The sequence below is a fragment of the Centropristis striata genome, chromosome 8, assembly GCF_030273125.1.
Source record: "Centropristis striata isolate RG_2023a ecotype Rhode Island chromosome 8, C.striata_1.0, whole genome shotgun sequence".
Lineage (NCBI taxonomy): Eukaryota > Metazoa > Chordata > Actinopteri > Perciformes > Serranidae > Centropristis > Centropristis striata.
Genome location: NC_081524.1, coordinates 40,169,186 through 40,194,520, shown reverse-complemented (window position 1 = coordinate 40,194,520; position 25,335 = coordinate 40,169,186). Strand labels below are relative to the sequence as shown.

At 38.4% G+C, this 25,335-nt stretch overlaps 1 protein-coding gene across 1 annotated transcript in view; it reads left to right on the top strand.

Moving 5' to 3' along the window:
- The window catches only part of fhod3b (formin homology 2 domain containing 3b), a 139,498-nt gene that overhangs the window by 2,870 nt on the left and 111,293 nt on the right, over positions 1-25,335 (top strand). The window contains exons 2-3 of the mRNA XM_059339282.1: positions 4,544-4,650; positions 15,955-16,019. Of these exons, the coding sequence (XP_059195265.1) occupies positions 4,544-4,650; positions 15,955-16,019 (172 nt within the window). The remainder of the gene's footprint in view (positions 1-4,543; positions 4,651-15,954; positions 16,020-25,335) is intronic.

Genomic DNA, 25,335 nt, shown 5'->3' with positions numbered 1-25,335 from the left:
TCCAAAGTTTAAATGGAAATGCAAACATTTGTAATTGTGCATTAGTGATAAAGACACCAATATTCCTCATACCATGTACTGCTGTAGCATCTACTCTGTAACAGTTTTTCAGTTGCTTCTGTGGATGGAAAGTATGAATAGTCATGACCTGACTCAGCTTTTTTCTTCTGACATGAATAATGCATTGTCCTTATCAGATGACAAAGTGAACATGTTATTCAAAATTCACTGGAGTTATTCCAAATCTGCTGCTAATGTCATCATAAATCAGCAGATCAATAGTCCTTCACATGCTTTCTTCTCTGTCAATGTTTGGTAGTTTGTGGCTTGGTGGCCTTGAGGCCTGGCATCAGATTGCAAAGCAGCATTCAAGGGAGGGAAAATGTGGCTAAGTCTTGGAGAATGGACTCTCACTTTACCAATTTCAATTTTTGGGTCGCATTTTTTTCCCTTAGAAATTACAGAGTCCCATAATGAGAAGTTATGTTAAATGCTGTAAAATACAGGTTCCTCCTTCATGCCTGTCAGAGCTCCTTTGAATTCTTTTACACATTGTTATGCAGAGTTGAGGTTTTGCTGGTCGGAGGGTTGTCTCAGCGGAGGGCTCCTTCAGAAGAATGCAGCGTCCGTGGACGGACTCATCCTCTGCATGTTTGTCACAAACTGAAGTTTACTGTTGTGGTTTCTCTTTCATGCATCAAGTGTCTTTTAATGTCATTTAAATCACAGAGAAAGGCCACAAATACCATGTTCACCTTTATCAAACAAACTTCAAGCCTTTAAAGTGGCTTGCTGTGATCCTGCTCCATTGATTTAGAGTTTACAGACATACATATTTGAGGTTGGATATCACAAAACTATGTCAAAAGACAATGTTGCTGGGTTATTGAGTTTCAAATGTGCCACTTGCTCACAGTATGCTATCTCATTCCAAAGAAATTTGGAGTGAGATAGCAGTTTTAAATTGGAAATTGCATGGTGTTTATTTTTAGCCCTTTCTGCCTTAACTGCCTGCCTGGTCAGTGGACCACAGTATGGTGGTGGAAGGGAGAGGCCAGACCTCAGTGTGTGAGCAGAGCACTTGTGGTTTCTTCTCTGGACTTGGCCATCACAGGCCACCGTGGGTTCAAGTCCTGGGCGGGGGACGGCAGAGGAACTGCTACTGATAATCTCTTACTACTGTTCCTGGATTAAGGGCCACTTATGCATCCACCTGGCTTGTAGTTGGTACAGGATAGGACTCGTAATCAGTAATCCTGGTTGATTATATAATGAAAACCCAAAGTGACAACAGTCAGAGGAGGATATGTGAATACATGAATGAGCAGATGGAGACTGATTAATGGCAGACTTGCATATTTCACTTTGACTTTTCCACTTTTGGTCTGCAAGTCAAAACCTTGTGTGGGGAAATGCATTTCTTGGTTCCACAGTTAGCTAATTACTGGTTATGGCTGCAAATTCCGCCCAATGTTTTGTCTATTTCAGGTTGTGATACAGAGCGTAAAGCTGAAAGAGAACAAACAATTTTTTTGCCCTTTTATCCAATCCACAAACTTCAACAGTACTGAGAGTATAATTGAAACAACTGTAAAAAAACAACTATAATACTTAAGTAATACATCTGATTTCTGTCCATAAAGTGACAGCAGTGACAGCCTTTGCACCTGCAAACTATCTTATCTTTTTCTCACTATTGTAAATAGTAGATTTTCTGCTTGCATACAGCATTTTATTTGGAATCAACACAAGAGGAAATAGACAAGAAATCTCTACCAGGTGCAGTACATCACGCATAACACCAAAGATATGACAGATGATTAAAAAACAAGTCAATGAAAAATGGATGAATGAATAAACAAGTAAAATACTAGAATGAATCAGCGAATGCAAATGGTGCATTCACATGTTCCTAGGACGATCCCATTTTATTAGTTGTGAAGTCATTCTTCCAGTTTCAGTGTGTTCAAGAGCTTTAAGATGTAATATGGTAACAACATGGACGCTATAAAAGAAGATGTGTTGTGTCTCAGAGTGATTAAGCAACATGTTTTAGCTTTTCATAGACTTTCCAAGTTGCTGTTTCAATTTGAGGGGGCGTTTATGTGGATTTTCCCAGACTGGAACTAATATTTCCAAATATTCCAACACCACATTGGCCCATCCAAGTTTCATGAAAATCTGGTCAGTAGTTTTTCTGTCGTCCTGCTGACAAACAGACAAACAAACCAAAGTGAAAACATAACCTCCACTGAGGATGACTGTGTTGTGAAATAGACATTAGAGACTCCTGGAGGGAAATAAACAGACACTCAACAAGCTTTCCTTGGTGCTTCACACATTATGTAGGGCCCAGCCACTGGTCAGCATATATGATTTAGTTTGTCTTCTCCTTCTTGCTTCATTGCATATTACTGTCACACCCATTACTTTTAAGGGCATGTCAGTCCATAGGCATAAAAATAGTGAGCCTAACTTTGGCCCTTATGCCTGGATTTCCTGTCTCTCCAGAATCTGTCCTGTAATCTGGAGAAGCACTTGCTTCCCTGCGCTGCTTGTGTGCAGTATAGCTGTTTGTTTGCCTTTCTCTCAGTCTCTATCTCTTTCTATCTCTCAGTCTGACTTACTGTAAGAACATCAACAGCAGTCTAACTAAGGCTCGTCACTGTCTCGGACACAATAGGATTTACTGATTAATCAAAGTTTTTGGTTGCACTTACTGCATCTTCCTTGTGCTTCGCCTCATCTCTCTTTAAAACTCAAACATGTTCATGTCTGTAATCTCAGCAACTTGTATTACCAATAATATTTTGGTTTACCATGCATGGAAAGCAAATAAGCTCGGAGTCAGAAAGAGAGAGTTGGAGAAAAAGTTATCCTAACCAACCACATGTTTTGTTTCACTTCTCAAATGTGACACAGTCCTGAGTGCTGTAGTGCAGTAATACAAACAGAGTGGCTCAGCAGATCAAAGCCCTCAGAGCCATAATGTCTTTCCCAGCCTTTCTTCCTTCACGTTCAATTAAGTTACTGTCATATGTGGGAGGAAATTGAAGTGCATCAGACCTGGCAATAACCGCTCTAATTTAAAAAACACATGTTTTTACATGTTCCATATATGTTTACATGCAATGCTCTTCTTTTAAGAGGAAAGACTCTTGCAGGCTGATTATATGAGATGTGTGAATCATATTTTATATCATAGTTTTTGCGTGCTCACAAGCCCTCAATGTGGGCTGACAGGAGAAGACAAACACACTGAATGGAGAGTATCTGTTGTACAGTATGAGGTTGTTCTGGATCCTGTTGATAGAGCACAGCAGTGCCCCTCTCTCTGCTTAAGTCATATGTTTGCCCTCCGGTAATGGTATTTGTTTTCCCCGTCCTCTGCTGCACCGCTGGAGCCGCGGTCCTGCCGAGCTGACAGACTCTGAATATAAATAGGTTAATATCTCCAATTTGGAGGTCAAGCAGACAAGTGAACAGACACACTCATTCCTCACCTCCTTGACCACAGTCAGCTGCTGACAGCCGTTCAAGACGAGACAAATCAAAGCTCCTCTGTGAAATCATCTGGTGTGATGATAGTCTATCCAACAGGGAGAGCAGAGAGATAACAGGCTCCACTGCCAAAATGTTCCAAATCTGCACGACTTCTCTCCAACCTTGCCCTGCTCGTCATTGTAAAGCGCTGACAGAAGATGATAAAAATAGCTTTCTATGCTCTGCTGCAGGCGAGACATAAACCTCAAACACACTGTGCATTTACCCATTGACCCCCTTGTTAAGTTTTCTATATTATATACTGTTAGAGCCATTTTGTACATTGTGGAGAAGCTGCTAAATAATTCAGATTTGTATTTCATAAGTTTATAGTTCTTTATTGAGGTTGTAGGAATGCCTATTGGTTTGTAGGAATTGCACTCTTCTTATTGTCTGAGATGTGTGTAACGTCATAATGCGTACTTTGTTTTAATTAGGATTATGGAGACGAGGAGAGCACACTAGTTTTTGACCGTGCTCATAATTATTATTATTTTTGATTGCTGCAGTTTATTGTTTGTAATGCTCAAACGAAAGGTTTTCAATAAACCATAAGAAAGAAACTGTGGGATTTTTTTGGCTTAAGACACGCGTCACTACATCCTCACGCTCCATAATTGAAGTGTGTGTTTTAAGTAAAACTAGACGGAGCCACACTAACATATAGTATATATTTTTGACCTTTTTTGCATGAGCAGTATTGTTGTTGCAACTAAAAGTTGTGATTTAAAGAATAAAAATCTTGTCTCATTATTTGTTCTCAATATGCATGTGGTTATGAACTTATATTTAGCTTGAAACATAGACATTCAACACATTCTTCTGTTTTCCAGCAGCAGCAAACCAACCAGAGCTCATTGCTATTAAAAAAAAATTGTTTCCCAGCCTCAACTGACCATAAGCTACTTGCGTAATGTTTAGCATTCTTTACATGTGTAAAGTGTAAAAGCCATGACCTCTAGAGGACTAATCAATATGTAACTGTGTCTGTCCCATGTAGCCGGATGACTGTGCCCTTCAGCTGTCCCATAATGGAAGCTACCTGGACCTGGAGTCGACCCTGGCGGAGCAGAGAGATGAACTGGAGGGATTTCAGGAGGAAGGAGGGTAAGATAACCATCAGCTCTGTCTCCGTCTATCTACACCATCAACAACCTTCAAAAGAAAACCACTGCATGCACTGCAAAAAAAGCCAACTTGTGTTTTTTGGCCTAAAACAGTGATTTAAGTTGGTAAAACTTGGAAATATAAATTATTGACATTTAGGGCAATAATGTAAGTTAGCACAACAAAGGAAGCCAGTTGTCTGCTCAAAAACAAGTTGGTGAGTTGTTGTTACTTATATCTTTAAGTTGGGGTTCACAACAAGGGACAATAGTTCTGATAACTCTTATTTCTTTGTTGGGAAACGCGGGAAAGCGGTGAAATTCGGTCATTAGCAAAAGCTAGCGGCTAACTGATGCTAGTGGCTAACTGACGCTAGCAGCTAACTGATGCTAGCGGCTAACTGATGGATTAAAAGTTAATACAATGTAAAATTATAAGTTCAAAAATCTGAATTCAGAGTTGAGCAAACTCAAAAACAAAACTTAAAATATTTAGTTTAATTGTCCAACTTAAAATTTTATCGAGGTTTGTTGCCTTGAAATATTGAGCTCACCCAACTTTTCTTTTTTTGCAGTGTGCACACAAGCTGCTGAAATAAAAAGCTCTATACTGCAGTAAAGGTGCTCATATATTCTTTAGGCCTGGTAGGTTGATGGTTACTTGCCAGGCTCTGATTGTCCAGGAATAGACTTTTCATGTTGTGGCCAGACAGTTATGTAATTAATAAAAATGTATTATTCATCTTGCTTAAAAGTTTTTGATTACAACAATCGGTCTTTTAAAAACACCCCGAATATTTCTCTGCCTTAACAGTCAGACATAATCAGAACAAAGTTATTACTGTATATCGAGAGACACATAAAAATGTAGGCGAGATAAGACGGAAAAGATACAGTATTTAAATCCTCGGCTATGTGGATACATTTTAGTATCCTGTTTGCTAAATTTCTTTGCCTAATTTGATTCCATTATAGTGATTTGAATCATAATAATACCTGTTTTGTTCCAGGACGAATTAGTGAAATAATCCCTTTTCCAGCCCTCAGCTGATGGAGTCTGTCTCAGAGCTTTTCATTACCTGAGCTACTCTCAGTTTCAGGCATCTTTCAGCACTTTGAGATTCTAGGAGGAAAAAGAAGTTTATTTTGAATATCAGCATTATTAGCTGCACTAATTCCTCCTGTATCAGTCACCAAATGTCTCAACAATGTCATTAGAATACAAATTATAATAGTTCTATTTCAGAAAAAAACATCTTTATACATGTGTGATGCTGCTGATCTTAGTGGTATAATTTAAAAGTTGGCCCTTGATATATTATCACTTCTCTGTGGTATTAGTGCCCTTTTTTGGAACAGACTAAATGTCTCAGACTTTCCATGGCATTGGTCCATTCATGTCCCTTAAAATACCTGGCCTCCTGGCCCAGCGGCAGCAGTGATGTCATCTGAACCACTTATGAGGTGTAGACGCGTCTCATGAGTAATCGCCCTCATCTTTATTGAATGTTACCTCAGTGATCTCATTAGAAGTGGCCAAACTACAATTGTGCACCACCAGCGTGCAACCCTTACTTCCAATTTATCTGCTCTGTTTCCTTCTAATATGTAGTTAAATGAGGCTTTGCCTGAACTCCTAGACCTGGATGAAGGCGAGAGAGGTTTAAAAATTGTGTTAGTTTCATTCCTGTTTCATACACGTCCTTTGGCCGGTTACTTTATTGACTCCACATGTTTTTTCATGTACTGTGGAGCATGTTGATATATCGTTCATGTGCCGCCCACTTTAGATGATCACAAACCAAAGGTTGGCATGAGAGCTCCTGGTCGGCTGGACCACAAACATGTATGGATTTATTTGTCTAACTTGGAATTCATAAGCTGCTTTCTGGCTGGGTGTTTCTATTGGACGGTGAGAGTGCCGTCCTTTCCCAGTTCCATCTGAAATTGTTAGGAGCTTATGGGAGGCTATTGAGAGCTGTGAGGTTAAAGTGGTCCACTTCTTCTCTCGTCGACTAGCGAGCCTGCCAGGCCGGTGTGGTGCCAGCTGGCAGGGCTGGGATGGATGTGTGTCATTAAACCCACACAGTGTTGTCTGAGGAGGCTGGGGGTGAAGGTGGTTAGCCAATTATTTCGTAAAAATAGGGCAGTTCTGCTTGCTGGCTTTTTATGGTGCTGATGTGCCCAGGATTACATCCCCCACTGCTCCCTGTTGTTGATGTGATGATTATTGAGCTAATAAAAGGTCTGATGAGGCATTTCACCTTTACTTGTTCCATTTTACTTTTGTTTTCCCCCTCCTTTTACTGCAAATCTGTCAACAGTAGTCTCCAACTCCAAAACATTTAACTGACAGAAAAGAATGAGTGTTTCCCAATTATTTTAGAGTTTTGATGTCAATAACTCAGTAACAGTAGACAAGCAACATGATGCTTCAGTTATTTTTTATTTATAGGAACAGTCCACACCAAATCAAAAATACATATTTTTTTCTCTTACCTGTAGAATCTAGAGTATTTTAGTGTGTTGGACATGTATATGTCTATTTTCACTTTAACCCATAAGAACCCATGGTGACACCCATGTAACAAACACTTTAAATCTTCTAGAATCTAAGATTAAACCCATTTAACAATTCTAACCAATTAATAGTGTGTCCTGTATTGCATTTCACTTCTTCTGACCATATTTCCTGTCACAATTTTGATATATGTTATGGAGATGCAAACAAAAAGGCAAATTTGTGTTTCTGTAAGCAGAAAATGTGTCTAGTTTTTTTAAATTTTAAAATAAGAAATATCATAAAAATAAACGCCCAATGTATTGTTTATGTCACATCACAGATCTTTGACATTTAGGGGTATTATTATTTTTTTTAAAACATCATAAATGTGTTTTATGTGGTCCACTTGGTCTGTGGTACATCCCCCATACTTTTCCTTTAAGGATTACTGGGTCTGGGTTCTTATGGGTTAATATAATAGATCTCCATAGCACCTTTGCTTGTGGTGCTCAAAGCAAAAAATACATTTCAAACATCAGTGTCTCTTCCCAGAAATCATGACCCCATTACTCCAAATAATCTGCAGACCTTGTTGTGAGCAGTTTCATGTAGGAACTTTCTTCTTTCTACTGAACTACACCCATCAACCATAAGAGGAAAAATATGCATTTATGATTTTGCAAAAAAAAAAAAAAATCATCTCCCAGTACATACACTACTGGTCAAAAGTTTTAGAACACACCAACTTTTCCAGAATTTAATTGAAAATGATGCAGTTTAATGTCTCAGTGTACTCTGAAATTAATGCACATTTGCAACATTTAAAAGTGTTTTGAAAGTAAAAAAAATATTCAAAATCACATTTTATGTTGGACTAAAGGACTAAAAAAAGACACAAAATGACCAAAAAAAGACACAAAATGACTTACAAAGACATGAAAAGAATTAAAAAATGGACAAAATAGCCCAAGACTCCATAGAGTTAAGTTGTTAACCCATTTCTTGTTCCCTGAAAAAGGCCTACTTGTATAATTCTGAAATGTACATTATTTTCCAGTTTTGGTTAAGCTTACCTTTTTTTATTTACCTCTGGCAGTTCACCACTTACCTTTGGACCCTTTCAAGCTGTTCATTTGACTTGAACTGCTTGAATTTCAATAAAAAACTGGAAAAATTGGGGTGTTCTAAAACTTTTGACCGGTAGTATACATATAACTGTTAACTTTCAAGCCCAGCCACCTACTTTTACATGAGAGAATAGTACTTTATTCATCTGCTGCCTAAGTTCCTGAACTCCCCTGATCATTGGCCATTGAATCCATCTGTAATTGATATTAATGACAGGTTACATTCCTGAGGCGCCTGTGTCATACCTAGTGTCTTTACAGACAGATTAAAGTATGATCCTCTGACAGAGCGCTGCAGAGCCAGGAGATATCCATGTCACGGGAGCTTAAGGGCCATAATCACTTCCACACCGTGTTTGAAGCTCAGCTATAGGCGGTTGTGACTCATAAATCCCCTGTCGCATCTCTGATACAGTCTCACTTAGTTATAAACTGAGCGTATAGCCCAGACATGTGCTCAGACATCTCTGCTCAGTTTAAGGTAGTCACTGTGTCATTTAGTTTTCTAGCTGTGATAGATTGATTGACCCCATAAATACAATTTCCTGCTTTTGTAGCCCTGAGACGAGATTGAGTACGGGGACGTAGTTGAGATCAGATGGCCAGACATGTGCTAACAGACATTTATAGCCGTTGAATACTTTTGCGGATTAAATGGATTGAAGAGCGAGATCCTGTTGTAACTTTTCAGGGGAAAAATAGAAAAAAAATGTTGTTTTGAATCAAGCAGCAGCCTTCCAATCTGAAAAGTGAAGCCGATGCTGAGGAGCCTTAAACCTGCATTCTGTCTAATGGCCAGCAAGTGGCGACTCCACTGGTTGCAAAAACAGTCATATAGAAGTCTATGAGAAAATTACCCTACTTCTTATTGAATTCATTACCTCAGGGAACATTCTCCTGATGGATTTATGGTTTCCATTGCTAGTTTGTATTCTTCTCAGATACTTCTCAATGCAGAATGATGTTCATTTTGAACATTTTGGTCCCATTTAGAGTAAAATAGATAATAAAGCAAGAAATGCTTCAGGCCGTGGCTACGTTGTGATTGACAGGTTGCTACAGTTGTGAATTGTGTGTGTAACATTTTAGTCACCTAAAAAGATCTTGTTATTATTCAGTTGTACTAAAAGACACTCAATTTGCTGTTAATTTTGAATTACAGATAAAGAAGCTAGCTGATGAGAGCTAACTTAGCATCTCCATCCCCAGCTCTACTCTCTCTTCTGAATTCAGTTACTTCTGGTTTGAAAAAACAAGATGGCGATGGGTGAAAAGGCAAACTCAAGGCTTCAGAATGGTTCACAAACCAAAGGGTGACTACATCCACTTCTGTTACCCAGGCTGCGTATTACTCTTGTAGAGTTATGAGTTGTGCTTGAAGTTTGTTGGGTTTTGAACACATGACATTGACTGGCAGATGATTAGTGAAGCCATAAGTCCTCCAGGACATATATCCAGGCCTGTCTTAAGAAGATAACATGAAGTGCTGTTATTGACTGCGTAATTGATTCAGCATGTGAAATGTGTAGCTTATATACATCACAGAAGACACTTTTTTAGCATTTGACTGCCCTGGTTCATATAAATCATATCTGAAAGCAAACAGTTTTGTGCTGAATATGCCTTTCTTGGTTTTATTGAGTGTTGTTGATGTGTTCGAACCAGTTAGAAGTAAAGCATATTAAAATCCAACTGTTCTTGCCTCAACTATTCAGAGTTTCTGATCATCCCCTTTCATCTCTCTTAGGACAGCTCCACTTTCATTATTTTCATTTTTTTCTGACCCACTTGGACATTGTTTGGTAGACGCTCACAGCACACAAGATTTTAATTTGAGGCAGAGAGAAAAAAAAGCACATTTGAAAAGAACCAGAGGAATTGTCAAACTCGGTACAGCTTAAACTTCAAGGAGGGAAATAAAACACCAGTTGCCCCTTCTGTGTTTGCAGACCAGTTTATGGGTATTATTAACAGAATAGAACAGCTTGCTGATTGTTCAGTGTGTATGTGGCTGGGTGTGTGTGTCTAGAGTGTGAGACTTGGTCAATGGTTAGTGAAGCAGCCCCTCGGAGGGAAATGAGCCATGGAGATAGTCTCCCAGCCGGATTCTTCAGACTCAGGATCTTCAGCCTCCTCTGCTTTTACATCTGCCTGTTTTAATGCACATTTTTAATTTGTGCATAACACATAGATATATGGAATTGCAGAAGAAAGTGAAATATTGCAAAAAGTTTATGTTATGCTCAGATTAATACATGAAAGACACAGAAATGTCCTATCAATATGAAATGTCCTATCAGAAATGTCAATCAATATGTGCTGTGTGTGAGTCTGAGTGTGTGTTTGTGTGCGTGTGTGTGTACATACAGATGTGTATGTGGGGATGGGAGGGGTGGGTTTTGTCATTTTTATTGTCTGTTTTTACCCTTATTTTTTGTAAAGCACTTTTTGTTACATTTCCACGTATGAAAAGCGCTATATAAATAAAGTTTGATTTGATTTGATTTGATTATTTCTATGGGCTTTTCAACATTCTTGTTTTTCACTTAGCTTCAACTGGCCTACCTTTAATTATGTCATCTTGTTGAGCCCTCTTCTGCACTTGTATAATGGTTTCCCCACTGGATCATTGGTGCCATCAACTGCTCATCCCAATGAACCAGCTCCTAATACTCACTAAGCAGTCGTGGGTGGAAACAAGCATTCGTTTGCATTTGTCTTTTGTAGATTTTCTAAAAAATTTGGTTCAAATGTGTGACACATTTGGATGGAAACCTGATAACTGATGCAGGAATCTCTCACGCGGGGGCGTTCACCAAAAAGTGCTGAGTCAGTAGACCTCTGTGGGGCCTTCTTGTCTGGCATTAATTGGTCTTGGAGGAGACTTACTGGCTTTACTGTATTCCAAGTATGTGTGTTCACCTTCTGCGGGTACACATTTTGTGTTGTTTTATAAACAGGGCCAGTAATGCTGCCTTAGATAAAACCAGAGAGCATGGAGCTGCTCCACTTCCTGCTGCTCCAGGTATTAGGATTAAGACGGAGTTTTGTGAGGCTGCTGGACAACAGAGCAGTGACGGAGAATGGAGACGAATAGAGGAGAAAATAATACAGGCTATCTAATTGGCAGTTATAGTTGTTACATTTCCACAGCTGCATTCCTGTTTGCAACATTTGATAGGCAAAGTGATGATGATGAATAACAGATTTATGCTGTTAAGTAAAAAGATTTATAGCGCTCTGCTTCTTTTCATGTACAGAATGAATAAAAACGGCCATATGTTTCCATTTAATCTTTTATAAAGGCAAATAATTTAGACCAATTGCTTTGGGTAATGGTCAGGAAGTGAGACGTAAGTAAGAAGTAATTGTTTTGGGAAACGGTCAAGTTTATTCATTTCATGAGATTATTAAGAATAGTCATGCTTATTCAAATGAGGGCAGCAGAGGTATTTCAGAAGCATGATGCTGCACATGATGAATCAGATTTAATAGGAGCTTGGCTTCAGTTGATTATACAGTACCACCGCTGGAAGAAACCAGAACATTCTGGCACAGAGGAGCATCAGACCATAAGAGGACCAGGGAATTCACAAGGTATTATATCCCAGCGTGTAGCCAATTTGTTATTCGGCTGACATTCTTTATCATTATGATTTCTGCAACTCTGGGCTCCACCCTACAGGCCTCTAGCACTGTCTGTGGGAGGGTCCAGTTCTCATGTTTAATTGGTGAGGGGGGTCTGAAAACCTCACTCATATTCCATGCACGTTTGTTTAATTTGATAATGAGCATGTTGGCCTGTGTAGCCTCAGGTCTTGGTTAAGCACAGGGATACTGTTGCAGCCAAGCAGAGAGAAAGCAGACTTTCGTGACAAAATGTCTCTGGTTACCCATTCGCCTCAACAGCATCACGGAGGATTAAGTTCCTGTTTGCCGTCTCGTCTCACCGGTGAAGGTCTACGATGACAGATGTTGCTCCTGTGTCACCTCTGCTTGTTGCTGCATATTATATTTGATAAACAGTGAGCACATACAGATTTCCCTGCCATGTAATCTGCCTGTGTGCATGTCCGTGCAGCCTCGAGCTGGCTGCCACACTGCAAAAAAAGTGTGTTTTTTGGCCTAAAACAGTGATTTAATTTGGTAAAACTTGGAAATATAAATTATTGACATTTAGGGCAATAATGTAAGTTAGCACAACAAAGGAAGCCAGTTGTCTGCTCAAAAACAAGTTGGTGAGTTGTTGTTACTTATATATTTAAGTTGGGGTTCACAACAAGGGACAATAGTTCTGATAACTCTTATTTCTTTGTTGGGAAATGCGGGAAAGCGGTGAAATTCGGTCATTAGCGAAAGCTAGCGGCTAACTGATGCTAGCGGCTAACTGATGCTAGCGGCTAACTGATGCTAGCAGCAAACTGAAGCTAGCGGCTAACTGATGCTAGAGGCGCTGATCAATGCTAACTCAAAATTGTGGTCGCAACATTAGCTGACATTTCATAGCGGCGTTACAATCGTGCCAATTCAGCACATTGCAGAAGTTAGCAGAAGTAAGGATTAAAAGTTATTACAATGTAAAATTATAAGTTCAAAAATCTGAATTCAGAGTTGAGCAAACTCAAAAACAAAACTTAAAATATTTAGTTTAATTGTCCAACTTAAAATGTTATCGAAGTTTGTTGCCTTGGAATTTTGAGTTCACCCAACTTTTCTTTTTTTGCAGTGTAGGGGCAGGAAGGATGTCAGCATGTGTGTCTGCAGCAGTTCTGCAGCAGTGCTGCTTGTTAATGGTGAGGCAGCAGGATGATCTGCTGCTGTGCTGATCGGCCTTTTCTCTCTCTGTCAGGCTCTCTGCTGCCTGACTGTCACTAGAGTAGCAGGCTGCTGCTGGCACTGCGCCAGCCTGAACAATCACTCTGCCTTTGTGCAGGCGGCATAAAAGCCTGTTTGTCAGAGAGCCGAATTAGGAGGGGGGTTGTTGCGCAACTCTACCTGCTGTGCTCTTGTCCACAGTTGTGTCTACTGGGTTTGTTTGTATGCTTCTTTAGCTCGTCGGGAGGTTAAAGGCAAAATCTGTGTGCAAAAATGTAAACAAAAGGGCGGCCCCCACCACCGAGATGCAGAACACGGGATTGAATTGTCCTTGTTCTGTCAAATTAATTGAGACGATACAACAACTAGATCTTCTAATGTTTTTGCAGGTTTGTTCATATTTGGGATGCAAACACAGGCAGACACAGAAAGAATAAAGCTGATAATATTATGTATTTTTCTTACTGTCAACTATCTCATTGTCAGGTAATGCATGTGCAGCTTAAGCCTGATGTATCCTCACTGGTTACTTTCTTAGCTAACAAGGTGAACCTAAAGAAGTGAGTGGTGTGGTCTTCTTCTGCTGAGATGGTCTTCTGCATATCTTGGTAGTGTAACCTTACTTAATGGAAAAAATATGTTTTGGGTTATTTAATCATTTAAGTTATTATTATATACAATAATTAGTTCATTATTATTTATGGAACTTTCACTATAATTTATGTATTCATTTTCATGTGTTATATTTAAGTTGATATTACTTGTCCCCTTGCCAAAGTTAATTAGTTCCTACCTGCCCTTGTTTTGGGGGACAAATATAGGTGAGGGGTAGTCAATCGGATGTGGTAGTTTCGCGGGGTTTCTCTTGTGTTGTGACCCGTGAAGTGGAATGCTGTATGCTGTCCTGCCGATATTGGTTATTAAAGAAGATAAAGGAATAAGTGTGGAGTTATCTTGTAGCCCGCTCATCACCCATCGGCCCGAGAGACTGGAGAACGATACCCCGACAAGAAATAAGGGTTACAGTAGTAACAAGTGGTTATTTTAGTTACTGTTGCCTTACTATCAGCTGGAATCAGTCTGGTCATTCCCCTCTGACCTCTGGCATCTACAAGAAGAACTGACACTCACTGGATATTTTCTCTTTTTCGGACCATTTTCTGTAAACCCTCGAGATGGTTGCGTGTGAAAAGGAGATCAGCAGTTCCTGAAACAGACAGAGCAGCCTGCCTGACACCAACAACCACATTCAAAGTCACTTAAATCACCTTTCTTCTCCTTTCTGCTGCTTCAGCAGGTTGTCTTCACCATGTCTTCATGCCTGCATGCATTGAGTTGCTGTCATGTGATTGGCTGGTTAGATATTTGTGTTAATGAGCAGTTGAACAGGTGTACACAACAAAGCGGCCATTGAGTGTACTTTAATGGCTATAAATGGCAGAATTATTGTCCAAACACTATTGCAAACACATCAATAAACCATGATGTAGTTCCTTCATGACCATGAACACAATCTCTATAAATAGATTGTGCATATGAAGACAATGAGCAGCCATTAACATGACTAATGTAGTTCAGTTTTGAGTCAATCAGGTCAAGTCAAGTCAAGTCAGATTTATTTATATAGCGCATTTACAGACGGCTGAGCCGCACCAAAGTGCTTCACATAAAAGTGCAAGAAAGTGCAATAAAATACAGAATTGACAAAGGTAACAAAGGAAACAAAAAACAAAACAAAACAAAACAAAACAATCCCACAGACACTGTCCTACTGACATAAATACTTAATAATAATAATGTATTATAATCCAGGTTTAAAACAGCCCTCAGTAATCACTCTTTAATCCTGTTAGAGGAACTTGGTTAAAACTAGTGTCCAGCTGTCTGAAGATAGTGGTGAGCCTTTTAGAAAAGATGTATGTTAGTATGTTTTTTATATCTTCAGTAGTATTGATTGAGCTTGAGGCTGGCTGCCAAAGATTAATGAAGAAGGATAATATTGAGTATTGTTGGCACTAAGAAAAATATATAAAATGCCAGCTTTATCTTTAAGAAAAGCAAATTTACCGTCATAAATCTGAGTTTCTAAGTAGCCAAATTAAACTACCCAGCTCTCTCATTCTCTCCCAGCTGAATAGACTCGGCTGCATTGTTGTCGTCTTTGTTTTGATTGTCATTCAGACATTGTGAGCAGTTGACAGGATGTTGATCAGGTCTTGGCATATCTCCATTAACTCAGGGGGAGGAGCTGACCTCTCAGCTGCTCCCATCCTTCATTTTCACCTATAGAGACCTTTCCCCTGTCCTGCTCCACGACCCGTCCCCTGCTGTGTTCAAACTGCAAATATTGAAAAGTTTGAAATAAAACTGAACAGTACAACGTGTCATCATTTGGCACAGTAGCTGTTCAGCTATATCTTCTTGTCAGCATTTGAATTAATGAATTTATTTAAAGGACAGCATGTAATACCATAAATCATTGTCACTCCATGAACAACAACAACAAGATGGTTACATCAGATTTAGCAGCATTTTTCAAGGATAAAACTTTTAAGAGCATTAATAAAATCATGGTGAGTCCTACAAGGGTAAAACTTTTCCTAATTAAAATTAAAATCATGGCGCACATCTGCTCGTAGGTGCATTTTTGTTTAGTTAAGAGCCTGCTGAGAACGATAAGCACGTCTGAATGTAGGTGCTTTTGTTCAATTAAAAGCCTAATTATGAAAACATTTGCCTTCCACTTGCATATTGATGGCCTTAGATTCAGAAAGACATTCTGCACATTTAAATAATCACACATGGCTTAATGTCCAAGTAACATTTCTCTTTCTCTCCATTTGCCTTTTTTTCTCCACAGAAGGGGAAAGAAACACAGCGTTATCCTCCGAACGCAGCTGTCCGTCAGAGTCCACGCCTGCATCGGTGAGTAATAAACTGAACTGTAATCTAAACTGGACATTTGTCACTTCTCACTTTATGATGGACAATTTGTCTCCCTCAGCCTGTATGACCAGTGAGGTATGAGCCTTAATTACCTTTATTACCACTGGATTATTTTATTGAGGTCCTTGTTTAACTTGCACAGTGGCAGTTTTGGGAAACAGCCTAGAATCTTAATTTGAGCGAGAATTAACAGCATTTCAACAACACGCTGCGAAACAGAGCACTGGCACGGAGCAGAAAACAGTTCATGTTTCTGGAGTTACTGTGTTCTGTCACTTTGTTTTATTGGGCCTCCTGGTGTCTAAGAGTAATGTGCGGGAACTCGCACTAAGAGCTGAGTGAAAACATATGCAAACATGCATGCACGTGGCACACACACACACACACACACACACACACACACACACACACACACACACAGCGTGCTTATCAGTGGTCGGGTTTTCGATTACACTGAGGAGACAAATTACAATGGATTCTGTCAGATTTTGGCTTCCTTTTCCCACATCTTATTGATGAGATGTTACTGATAAATAGGTGTTTATTGTTTTTGCTTCATGCACGTATAATGTCAGAAATTAATACAAAAGCCTTGCAAAGTAACTTTCCAGTGAGGTTTGTTAGCAGAGAGCAGTGTGATTGGTTGTTGGTAGCAGAATGAGCCTCCTCTACAGACTTCAAGTGTAAAAATAACCCAAAGCCTGGAAAAGCTATTAGGCTGTAAATTGTCTGATTTTAAATTTGGCAGCATTTCTCTATTGCAGTAGACGTAAACCAAATGTCCAGACATTTTTCATTTGAATGAAGTCACTCTGATGTGAGAACTATCTCTGATAGTGGTCTCTGGTTATTTATTCTACCTGCTGATGCGTGACGTTGGAAACTCCGGCGGATCTTTTACTGAGATTGTTCTGTCATGACAGCTCATTAAACTATTGGTGAGACGAGTGAAATGAGAAAGACAGCGTCTGCTTGTTCTTGATGGTTCTAGTTTGCACATGTTGGTCACAGAGAGGATTTGTCTTTGATGCTCTTGACACTATAATTATGTAAGTGATACAGTAAACCCATCATATATTATATTTGCGGGCATTTTAAACTAAAATCACGTTGTTGATAATATTGTTAGGAGATGCTTCCTGATTTTTTGACACTGGATGCAGAAAAGACGTTACAACACTGTAAAACCCAATGCTGCTTGTTTGTTATTATAACTCATTTTTCCTTTTCAATACAACAAAGATTTGTGCAAAAAGTCATTTAAACTTAAAATATTGAGTCAAATAGCAAGATTAATTTGAGTAAACTCCATTGTCTTCGTTGTCTTGACATAAAAATCTGGTAACACTTTACAATAACCATCTAAGTAATGTTTATAGATGGTTTATAAACCAATTATTAACCATTTGCAAAGTGCTATACATATTTAATTGTTAAATGTTTTCAACCAATTTCTTAAAGGTAAATGAATCATTTCAAAATCATTAACATACTTAATGGTGTTAAAAATTTTATAATGAGTACAGCTAAAACTGTTAATAAACTATTAATTATAATTTAATTGTTTTTTAATGGTAAAGTAACTATAAACTTACATGAATATACCATCTATTAGCCATTTATAAATTATTTAGTTAGTTAAACATTAATAAATTATGTATTTACCATTTATAAATGGCCTATATACGGTTTATAAATGATGATTAAACATTAATAAACTATCTGTTTACCATTTATAAATGATGGTTATTGTAAAGTGTTACCAAAATTCTTTTGCAGCATGGACAATCAAATATTTTAGTTAAGTTGAGACAACAAGTTGGTTGGTAACACTTTACAATAACCATCATTTATAGATGGTAAATAGACCATTTATAAATGGTAAACAGATAGTTTATTAATGTTTAATCATCATTTATAAACCGTATATAGGCCATTTAGAATGGTGAATAGAAAATGTAATAATGTTGAACTATAATTTATAAATGCCAAATAGATTACTTTACCATAAACAAACATAATTATTAGTTTATTAATAGCTTTACACTCATTATAACATTTTTAACACCATATTAAGTATGTAAATGATTTCAAAATTATTCTTATACCTTTAAGAAATTGCTTGAAACCATTTAAAGATTAAATATGTATAGAATTGTGTAAACGGTTAATAATAATTGGTTTATAAACCATCTATAAACATCCCTTAGATGGTTATTGTAAAGTGTTACCAGTTGGTTTTACAGTGCAGTCTTTGCCTGAGGTAAAAGCTAACATGAGGTGAATATCTGGCTGAAGCTTGTCCACACTCCTGTGAACTGGCTTCACCTCCTCCTCCTCCTGCTGCTGCTCCTCCTGGCTCAGCTTAGTGGAGGAGTGGCAGACAGACTTGCTGCTCCTCTAAGTGGATGATGACCCTCTTTCTCTCTAAGTTGACAGCCACCTGTTGCCTCCTCTAGTCTCTCTCCGTGTGGCGAGCTGATTTATTTCCTCTAGCGAGTTGGTCACTGTTACTGTTAACTTGTCCAGACATTTGATCCTAATTTTATCTGACTAGAGGGCTTACCTCGTAGCCCCTGAGTGCAGCATTACTGGGTGATTTTCCAAACAGGAGATAATTCTTTAGTCTCCCAAAGACAAATGGCATGGTATTCTTTAGGCTGAGCACTTGTTCTGTATTAAGGGATTGAGTGTTTCCCTGCTGCCAGTTCAGAAAGGCCACAATGTCCCCAAGAGGAGCCCCCATGTTGTCCTCCTCTGTTGTTTTGTCTTTCTATAATGAGACGTTATGCAATGAAAAAACGCTGTTACAGTAAATTGCCTCTGGAGAATACAGCTCAACATGTACGCAGGCATCAGAGTGGTTTTAACACAATGATTTTCAGAATCTCTGGAAATCCTTTTAGAAATGAACCTTGTGTTTGACTCAGACCAGATTGAATTAACAGCACCACTATTGTGTTAGCTTTAAGTCAAAGGATACTTGTATTTTTATACTGTATATTCATATTTATTCTGCACTGGAATTCTATTCTACTCCTTAATACATACTCCTTCTTTAGACACCTTATTTTTTATTGTATTTTTATATTTTATTGCTTGAAGTATGCCTAGGTTGTTCTTTTTATTTAATTGTGTTGCTATTGTCTATGTGTGTAATGCTGCTGCTACACTGTAATTTCTCAGCTTGGGATAAATAAAGTCTATCTATCTATCTATCTATCTATCTATCTATCTATCTATCTATCTATCTATCTATCTATCTATCTATCTATCTATCTATCTATCTATCTATCTATCTATCTATCTATCTATCTATCTATCTATCTATCTATCTATCTATCTATCTATCTATCTATCTATCTATCTATCTATCTAAAAATATCTTTTGTGAAGTAAAATACAGTTAAAGTGCCATAACTCAGAGAGAGAGAGAAAAAAGTTTTAACAATATTGGAGAAAAAATAGGCTCCACAAGCTATACATTGCTATACATTATAACTGTTTACATTTTTACCACATATACTTACCATCTCTCTTGTCCTGTCCTCTTCTCTCGGCTCTGTGTAAATAGCCTGCAGTTTGATTGGATGTTTGTCACTGTTGGCAAAGTCATGATTGGCTGCCCAGTTGAGCTGTGACATCATCTTTTAGTGCTGTTTTTCTGGGCAACATTTCATGTAGAAATAAAGTGTTTTGATAAAAAAAATTGGCTATTTTAAGCTTCGATTTGGTTACTTTTTACTGACGGAAGCGTTTTTCACACATGATGTGTTCAAGGACCATAGGAAAGTTGTAAACATGTTGCAACAAGTTTACAGTTCTGTCTGATATCATGTTTTCACAGTTTCTGTCAGTGGTAAATGATGTCATTTTGGCGTGAGTGATGAGTTACAATCATGTATCTAATCTGTGTCGTGTAGAAACCCCATCACATGTATTTGAAGCTTTAATGAAGAAGTACATAACTTTGTTTATGTTGTCTGGTTTTCTGGGTTTGTCCAAATGTACACATCACAGGGATGGCTTTCAGTTGGTGTGTATGTGTGTGTGTGCATGTTTCACGGACCGCAGCAGGAGTTGATCCAGGCTTTCCTCATCAGAGTCATTAGCTGTCACATACATATGGTTCTGCACAGACCAGGCTGAATCTATGCATCAGAGTCAGCGGGGCAAGGAGAGTGTTCAGCCAAACAGCTAATGTCTTATTAAACTGCATGTTAGCGATCTAGCTCGGGCACAGTGATTAGTTTTAATCACACAGTGAAGAAGTTGAAGCTCTTTGTGTACTAAACCAGTAGTTCTCAACCTTTTTGAGTCGTGACCCCCAATTTAACATGCATTTTGTCCACGACCCCCGCTCACAGAACAGAAACACAAAATGACCCAAAAAATTTATAAAATTAAGCAAAAAAGGACTCAAATTGACTCCAAAATGACCATAAAAGACACAAATTGACCAAAAAAGACACAAAATGACCCCAAAATGACGCAAAATGACGCAAAAAAATAAACAAAATCACCAAAAAAAGACACAAATTGTCACAAAATGACCCAAAAATACATAAAATTACCAAAAAAGACACAAAATGACCAAAAAAAGACACAAATTGACCACAAAATGATCAAAAAAAGACACAAAATGACCAGAAGAGACACAAAACTACCAAAAAAAGACACAAAATGAACAAAAAAAGACACAAAATGAACAAAAAAGACACAAGTTGTCGAAAAAAAGACACAAAATGACCAGAAAAGACACAAAATGACCAAAAAAGACACAAAACTACCAAAAAAAAAGACACAAAATGACCAAAAAAGACCTAAAAACTGACTAAAACACATGAACACTTTAACACAGTGGAGACAGAGCTGACTTCCAAAATGATTTGGCGACCCCCAGAAATCATCTCGCGACCCCAATTGGGGTCCCGACCCCAAGGTTGAGAATAGCTGTTCTAAACAACCCAACAGGCAACATACAGTGTTTATGTCTGGGTGTAGCCTCATCAGTATGAAGCTCTACGGATATTTAGCTTTATTTATATATGCAGTTTTACTCTTATGTCCTAAAAAAGACTTTTAAATGGATGTGCTTTTGTCACGAGATGACCAGTAGTAGAGAAGGTTTGATCTCTGTTTATATTTGTTTGACCAGCCTGGATTTTATAAAATAAACTCCACTTGTCCCTCTCTGCGTGTTAGCATCGGCCACAGCCTGTTTAAATTGTTGCTGTTATTGTTGTCGGAGGACTAGATGTGGTAGCGAGGGCCTGATTAAAGCAATCCTCTGCTTATTTTAGTGTTGTCTGTAAGTACAGTACAGCAGGTCCTCTTTTTATGAGCCGTTTTGTTTTGAAGGCTGTGATTGCTGTGCTGTGAAGCTATGGAGACACACAGAGACTATAGTTAGGCCCACTGGATGTTTAAATGGGGATATGAAGTTCAGAACAAATGTCACATATGTTTTGTAATCATCATCAGCAGCTCTCGCAAAGTAAAGACTCCAAACAAGCTTTTCTTGAGTTCATACAGATGTTCAGTCAGAAGCCGCTCCTCTGGCAATTAATGACATTTATGCAATGTAAGACGTACATCTCATGTGGTAAATCCTTCCAGAAAGTTCCCCTTGATCTGCAGAAACTCATCTTGAACTCTCTCACAGTCACACAAATCATTTTATATGGAGCCAGCTCCCATCAATCACTCATCACAGCCCGTGGGTGGCAGCAACCTATCCATTTATTCTTTTGTTTATAGAGAGACGTTATTATTCACAAATGCAACACAAAAAAATAATAGATTTGAAAGCTGAAATGTGTTGGTATTCCCCGTTAAGAGCAGGTTGATCTGAGGAGTGACAGCTGAAATAAGAGGTGACACATTCTGAGGGATTATCTGCCTCGTCTGTTACAACCTCTTATAATCCGCTCAGATCATCACTCATTGTGACCACTGTTGACTTGCGTTTCTTTTTTTCGCGCTATAATTTTGTCAAATTGGTAGTTTTGATCTTCAGGTTGACAACTGAAAACTCTGCGGTTGTTGAGACGGAGACGATGAGCAATAAATTCTCTAGATTATCCTTCTGCAAACCGTGTTGGAGGAGGATTTGCTGGCAGCTGCATGGAAATGTACACTGTCTTCAATGTTTGTTTATCTAATTAGTGTATTACTATGTGTGTGTGTGTGTGTGTGTGTGTGTGATTGCTTCAAGGTTTGAATTGAAGTGTTACTATTTTTGCAAATTCCACAATTATAGAATTGGTTTCTTAGAAAAAGTATCTAATTTTCATTGTTTTATGTAAAAGTAGGTCCCCATTAGTCACCAAATAATCTGTGTGAAATATGCTAATTCATGTAAATGATGTACCCTGAAAGCATGTTTACTGGTTTTTCCGGATGTCCCCATAAAGCTTGATTAAAACATCACTTCATCATTTCAGAGGTTTGAAGGCCTGTATAGGCTAACTGAGTTATGGCAAGTTTACTCAATTTTTTTCAGCTCTCTACAACCTCTAGAAAGGGTGGTCCCCACAAGTGGTGATTAAAACTGGAGTCCCCATGATCTATGAAAACCAGTGTGTGTGTGTGTGTGTGTGTGTGTGTGTGTGTAGATCTCCTGCAGGTTATCGTGGTGCTCCAACCACAGTGTCTGTCTTTTCCACACATTCTGCCAGATCTGTACTGAGACATCTGCAGTTTTGTGAATACACATAAAAAACAATTCCAGTAGTTGACCTGCCGATTAAAAACCAGATCAGCTAGAAATGTAGAAATGTCTGCTATGTAATGTGATTTGTTTAATTCTCTGAACCCCGGACACTTTCAGGACATCTTTTCCTCACAGCTGACATCATTTAGACAAGTAGGACCAAATCAAAAATATCTTTTGTGTAGTAAAACACAGTTATAGTGCCATAACTCAAGAATAGAGAGAGTGAAAAAAAGTTTTTCAAGTGTTACCAGTATTGGAAAAAAGGCTCCACATGCTTTACATATTGAACTGTTTAGATTTTAACACTCTGCTCTTTATCATTTTGTAAAGGGCCAGAGAGTTACCTAAGGTTATGACTTACATCCAGTTCTCCTTTTTTTAAAATGAGTCCTCGGAAAAATATGCAAAATCTATTAAAATATTAATTTGACTTTCTTATGTGGTTATTATTATACGATTAAAGGTATGCCACAATATATGATGATATATATTGTGATACTGTAAGTGAGCCAATATATTGTTTTTTTAAACTAATTTTACGTATTTAGTTTCATAGGATAAAGAACACACTCCCATATGTATAAAACCGGAGTAAGAAAGGTTTACTTTATATGCAATCAGAACAGAAAGCACCTGTAACATGCAACCACATACTTTTTCTTCTGTCTTCTGCAAATCTTTTCATGTAACCTTTTATTAAAAAATCAAATCAGTGCACCATCACATTGTGATGAGCCTCAGTGCAGCACCACACGTTAAAGTCACATTAAAGCAATCAAATGAAATATCTCGTCTTGTTTTTGTGACTGGAGAGTGGAAAGCAAGCAGAGAATAATTAAAAACATGCATATCACCAGGCACCCAGGAGACACGGAGGAAGATCAAATGGCCTATTTGACTTCCCATAAAGAGACCCCAAAATGGGATCATGGACTTAGAGTCACCCCACGAGGCCAACTCAAACAACACGGAGCCAGAGAGGAGAAATCTGAGGCAGCAAACATCTCAGGAAGAGAAGCGGAGTAGAGAGGGTCATGCTTTTTAAACCACAGCTGATAGCAGGAGTAGATCAGAGTAAGGTTTGATGCTATCACTCTCCTCACACTTTCCTTCACTCTGTTTTTATATACTCTCTGTTTGGCCGAAAGCCCAACAACCCCATGCAGAGAGATAACTATGTAGTTTGGGTTAATGCTTCATTTATAGGCAACAGTAAAGGACAATGTTTCCCCTCACAACTAAAATGCAGCATTTTCCATTTTTATAGTAGGGTTAGATCTAATTGTTGGCTGTTTTGCAGATTTGCTTCACAACTTTACTGTACAAGGTTGCAGACGACTATGACATTAATTTGTATAAGCAGACTCACTCAATGCACGCACTCATGCAAAGGCATGCACATATAAAGAAGCATCTGGTTCCAGTTGTAAGGCTCCAAAAAAAGAAGAGAGCTGTCTACGTTTTCATCCGAGAGGGGAGTATTTTTTCTCTGGCTGTGTTTACAGGTTAGAGCAGTAGTTCTCAACCTTTTTGAGTCCCGACCCCCAATTTAACATGCATGTTGTCCGCGACCCCCGCTCACTTTATATTTTATTGTTACTTTTAATCTAAGTCCTTTGCTATCAGTTTAAAGGTCCATTCTGACCTACATACATAACTTGAAACTTTGGTATTTGTCAGAAGAGACACAAAATTACCCAAAAAAGAATCAAATTGACCACAAAATGATCAAAAAATTACATAAAATTAAGCAAAAAAGGACTCAAATTGACCCCCAAATGACAAAAAATGACCACAAAAAGACACAAATTGACCAAAAAAAAGACACAAAATGACCAAAAAAGACAAAAAATGACCAAAAAAAGGAAACAAAATGACCAAAAAAGACACAAATTCACCAGAAAAGAAACAAAATGACAAAAAAAAGACACAGAATGACCAAAAAAAATACACAAAATTACCAAAAAAAGACATTAAGTGACCAAAAAGACTAAAACACATGAACACTTTAACACAGTGGAGACAGAGCTGACTTCCAAAATGATTTGGCGACCCCCAGAAATCATCTCACGACCCCAATTGGGGTCCCAACCCTAAGGTTGAGAATAGCTGGGTTAGAGGGAGAAGTGAGTGTACATCGTGACCAGAGGACAAAACTGTGTTAACTTACTGTCCTACAGCCTCATTATTGAGGATCCTTTTATTCTTCTCCATTCCTCTCTGACATCGAGCCAAAGTCCTGCCAGGAAATGGGATGATTGATTCAGAATTGGTTTAGTTTACATTTTACAGTCAGCACATATCAAAATATAGTTTTTCAAAGTGGCACATGGTGACATATTGTTGTTCCGCTGAGACGTGATGCCATGTGGAGCAGACCACTGAGGGTTTAGTGGGGTTTTGAGCCTGGAGCGGCCATGTTGGAGAGGACAGGTGTGTAACCTCAGCAGCCACAGACTCTAAACAGCTGACTGCTCAGAGGAAGGAACATTTGGAAGGAATCTCAGTTTGTTTTTGCTCAAACCAACATTTATTTGATGTCTGCAGAGAATTGTTTATTGTATATTTACCCAGGGC